This window comes from Carex rostrata, chromosome 13 (assembly GCF_964058835.1).
Source record: "Carex rostrata chromosome 13, lpCarRost1.2, whole genome shotgun sequence".
Classification (NCBI taxonomy): Eukaryota; Viridiplantae; Streptophyta; class Magnoliopsida; order Poales; family Cyperaceae; genus Carex; species Carex rostrata.
Genome location: NC_135930.1, coordinates 10,635,139 through 10,640,358, shown reverse-complemented (window position 1 = coordinate 10,640,358; position 5,220 = coordinate 10,635,139). Strand labels below are relative to the sequence as shown.

At 30.2% G+C, this 5,220-nt stretch overlaps 1 protein-coding gene across 1 annotated transcript; it reads right to left on the bottom strand.

Moving 5' to 3' along the window:
• Nucleotides 1-758: 758 nt before the first annotated feature.
• LOC144563926 (uncharacterized) lies at nt 759-3,425 on the bottom strand. The gene is made up of 7 exons (XM_078313385.1): nt 3,315-3,425; nt 2,556-2,639; nt 1,853-1,957; nt 1,664-1,747; nt 1,337-1,452; nt 1,131-1,232; nt 759-876 (listed from the first exon to the last, which is right to left on the bottom strand). Exons 1-7 carry the CDS (start codon nt 3,423-3,425, stop codon nt 759-761), a joined length of 720 nt encoding a protein of 239 aa, XP_078169511.1.
• Nucleotides 3,426-5,220: the final 1,795 nt, after the last annotated feature.

Genomic DNA, 5,220 nt, shown 5'->3' with positions numbered 1-5,220 from the left:
GTAAAGTGGGCATTTTAGCATAAATAGCAGACTTTTCACTAATTTACCAGAATTTTCCAAACCATCCCCAATTTTAATTTTTATTACCAAACCCCTGTTTTTCTTTTCACTTAGTACTTTGTTTTTATAATGACTATTTATAAATCATGTATGGTTAACATACTTTTTGACTATTTTAATTTACTTTTATGTAATGTGATGATTAATTTGTTTTAATTACTGTTACACAGTGTTGATTTACTTAAGTTTTAGAGGAGGGATTCACTTACATTCTTTTTTGGCGACACCGAATTACACCTTATATTTTCAAAGTCTAACAGTCAATTCAAACCGTTCAATATGATGTATATATTAAAATGTGCTTGCAGATCAAATTTTACATTTTTGTGATTTTTTTTTTTACTATTTATTAAGTATTTTGCAAAATCATTGTTTTAAGACCATTGAATTTTTGTACCCATCTTAATAAATAGTAATAAAATTCAAAAAAAATGTAAAAGTTGATTTGCAAGCACATTTTAATATATCCATCATGTTAAATGGTTTAGATTGATTAACTATCCGTTATTCAAACTAGATTTGCAAGCACATTTTAATATATCCATCATTTTAATATATGACTTCACTATCCGTTATTCAAACTTTTAATAACTAGATTGATTAACTAGCAAAATTAATGGTCTCAAGTTTTAATCAGAATATATATATATATAAAAAAAAAACTATTGTTGTAGCTGGAATAAAAGCTCTCAGGAAACTTACTTGTGTACTTGGGTATCATTCCTCCTTTTCGATATTTCATAAACTATAAATCTATACGAATCCACTGCTGGTTGTGACATCTCCAAGTTGTATTTCCTCAACAACTTAATGTATCTGCATTTTGAAATAAATAAACTATGAATTTCATTACAACCTTAACTATTAGTAACCCCAATTAGTCGTCGATTAATTGAGCCCTTTTTTTTGTCAGTGGGAAAGCTGCATGTTTTTAATCTCAGTTATTGTCATATAAATTCAGTTGTACTTCAAGTAAACCTTTTAACCTCAGCTTACCTTTACCTAGAAGCAAAAAAAAAAAAAAAAAAAATACCAATAATTTTATTTTATAAGAAAATATGATGCTATACTCTTCAGCATTGAAGTTCTCAACACCAAGGTCTTCATCCCATATGAAAATGTACTCGTACGCAGCCACTATATCTGGATGGAGAAATCTCTTCGCATACCACCTACAAAGATAGACAGAGGGAGGTTTAATTAGTTCTAGATTTTCTATAGGGCTTGTTTGGCCATGAATGGCAAAAAGAACATAAAAATTATAACTCGATCGCACCATTTAGCTTGTTTCCTTGTGCTTATGTGGATGGCTCGTTGCGACCACTCAAACTCGTCCCATTCATTTACTCGACCGTCATAATGAAACAATAATATTGTAAAATTCTCTGAAAACTGCACCACATCAGATAAGATCTCACTGGTTACAACTTGAAAGTTTCATATCAACACAGTAACATCTGGACCTTGTGTTATGTATGACAAGTTCAAGTTTTTTAATAAAAATGTACACTAAGAGAAAATTGACTTATTTTTTCTATATGTAACAGTCCTTTGTATTATTTTGGTTTGTAATTTTAAAGGATTTCCATGTGTGAATTACTACCTTTTGCACCTCAGCATTGACCATTTCTTTTTGCTGATATCCAACAGTGAAAACCACAAGATACTTTGGCTTCAAAGGCAAATCCTATAAATCAATATTCAACATCAAGCTTATTTAAAATCTAAAAGAGCATAACACCTAACATCCTTAGTTAAAGAAATTAATTAATGATGGTCATTTTGCAAATACCTCATCCGGGTTTCCCCATAATCTGTGCTGATAAAGATCCGACTCTGAAACGACAATACCTGGTGGTAGTCTTTCAGTTCCCTTTGGATTTGATGGTTCATAAATCTTGCAAAAAAACAAAAAGAAAAAGAAAATAATTCATTGGTTTGTTTGTGTTTATTGATTTTTCTGAGGCCTATGCCACTGATCAGTTTGAATCTCTAGAATAATATTGCTCTGTGATTGGTCTGTTGTATATTTTAGGATGCTTGCTTCGCCTCTTTAGATTAATAATTTAATCGAAATTATAAGAGAAAGTTTGTTTTTAGCACCAAAACTACTGATTTTTAATTTAATTGCGTCCTGACTATGTTATGGGTTCAATCAAGCTCCTAAAATTTTGCATTTTAATTTAATCAAATTCTACTGTTAATTACATCCTGATTTTGCTGTTAAATTTAGCTGACATGACATCCAGTTAGCATTGACTGAGCTGTAACTAAGCTATCTCGCCCAAAAGGGTCACTTGATCTTTTTTTGAAACCCAAACGGGATCACTTGAATTTGAACAAATATGAATTATAATTTGTACTGAAACGCAAATTAGTTTCCTCTGTGATAAAAACAAGGTCTCCACAATTGTTCATGTCATAACTATCATTTTAACAAACAAAAATATTTCATCAAAAAACAAACAAAGAAAATTCAAGGAAATAATGGTTACCTTAAATATATCCGTTGAATTATTATCTGTCGAATGATCTCCTGTATCTCCACCATTCATAAATTTAAGAGAGGAAATGTCAAACTGAAAAAATAAAATAAATAAATAAATAACAATTGTCAACAAATCAGGCACATTTTGGTAACTTTTTTGTAAAAAAACGTTTTTGCACCACTTACTTTTAATTTTTTACTTTCTAGCTTTAATTTTTAATTTTCATTTTATTGCTCTTCTCTGTTTCCTACTCTGTTTCTCTGTTTTTTCTGTTTCAGCTTTCTTTGGGCTCTTCACTCTTGAGACTTTTGGTAACTTTTTGTAACACAGGTTTCCTCTTAAAACCTGAAGCTTTTTATTCATCAATATAACAAATGAGGACTCTGGATCCTCATTTTTCATCAAAAAAATAAACAAAAGGCACATTGATTGTACACTATGTATTGTTAGATTTCAGATTGATGATAAAAGATGTTCAAGTCAAGACTTTACATTAAGTTTTGCATACTCTTTTCCTTTGCTATTAGTATTGGTAAGATATAAGGTATTTGTATTTGCTCCATCGGTTTTGTTGGTTTTCAGTGTGGGTTTATTTTTGAGATGATTTTATAAGAATGAAGGATTGTGAAGCACATTGTGTGCATTAAAAAAAGAAGAAGAAGAAATTCCTTTTGGAATATGGCAGCACTTGCATTATCCAAATGAAGGGAATTTTTTTTTGATATGTGCAGAAATTAAACCAGAAATGAAATAACATTATAATACCTTATTAAAATTAAAAATAGGGAAAGCTGTGCCTATCATAAACCCAATAACTGCTGCAACAACTGTAGTCAAGGAAGGAACCATCATGAAGCCGTATCCCAAATCCTTCATTGGACTCTGCAATTAGACCTCAAACTGAAACCTCTCTTTCCACCAAACAAACACCAATTCGATCTGTGCCAAGGTATCAATATAAACAACAATGGCGGTGTTTGTTTCCCAACAAAAAAAATGAACCAAATTTGAGAAACTTTGAATTCCAAATGTCAAAAGATGATATATTAATTGCCTCTAGAGGAAGAGCAATGAGCAATGAGAATAAACCTTGTATCTTGATACAACAGGTATTGCAATTTGCATGTTGCACGTTCTCTGAGGTCAAATACTTACAAATTTATATTTGACCTGATAATTATATATTATCTTGCATAGAAAAGAGGGTAATTTAATAAAGTACCGCAATTTTCCTTTTGGAAACTGGGCCGGTAGACAGCACCAGTTGTAAATAAACGATATAATGAAATGGAATGAAATCAGATCCTGCTATTCCTGAAATCAATCTAACATACATACTATCAAATCTTGCACACATTTGACGAGATCCACAATTTCAGACCTTGAACTGAGCGTCATATATTATGTATTTTATTATGTCAGACCTCTTATTTACTTTTTTTTAGCATGACCCTTAATATTTAGTCAACTCGCGAAAAGACCGCTTCGTAAAGGTGGAGTCTAGGAAGGCCGTCCGATTTCGCCTACAACCGTACAAATAATTTTAATTCGTAACAAAGGATAAGGATCGACGGATCGATGGTGTCTTAAGTTAACCGAGGTATTTGATATAAGTTTAATTTTAAAATTTATCGGTTTAACTTTAAATGATGAATAAAAACTATTTAAATTGTTTTATTTTACGAGTGATGTATTTACGTGTCAATTTTTGTTTTAAATTTAGTATAAAGTTAAGTAATCCAAAATAAAAAGGTTTATAAGTTATTTTAATACATTTATTTTTCATTGTTAATTTCTTTACTGCTTGATTTTACACTAAATTAATTCAGTCGTTTTAAATTTGACATGTAAATGCATCACTCGTGAACAGAGGAGGAGGTATTCTTTGTGAATAGGGGTCAATTAACCTCCTTTTTTATTTATTTTTTTATATTTATGTAAGATTTTATATATATATTTGAGTAAAATGTGATGAATACTGTAAATTGACCTCCATTTTTAGCATGGAAATTTTATACAGTTGACTCCCATTCACATCTGACTCCCATAGTTTGAAACTCTAGTTCTGCCCCTGCTTGTAAAATATATTAGTTTCAATGGTTTATATTTGTCGTTTGAAATAAATCCAATAATTTTTAGAGTTAAACTCATTAAAAGATTTGATGCTTAAAAACACCTCTATACCAAAATATCAGGATTCAACCATGTAAATTTGGGTATTTGTTTAGGAAATATAAAATATTGTCTGAAGAGTGATTGTATTTTGCTAGCCTGCATGGTAGTATAATAATTTATGAGCACGCTGGAGACTTGTAGCTCACGATTTGTATACATGGTTCATCACTTTTAATATATTAAAATATGAGCGATGCTTCTATGGACATAAGGACCTATTTGTAAAATGAATACTTTTTTATTTTCAAAGTTCAAACAGTCGATCCGAACTGTTCATCTTGTTCTCCATATTAATATGTGCTTGGAGACCAAATTTTACATTTTTCTGAATTTTTTTACTATTGATTAAGATGGGTACAAAAAATATCAAATTCAGACCATTGAATTTTGTACTCATCTTAATAAATAGTAAAAAAAATCATAAATATGTAAAATTTAGTCTCCATGCACATATTAATATGGATAACAAGATGAACGGTTCGGATCGACTGTTTGA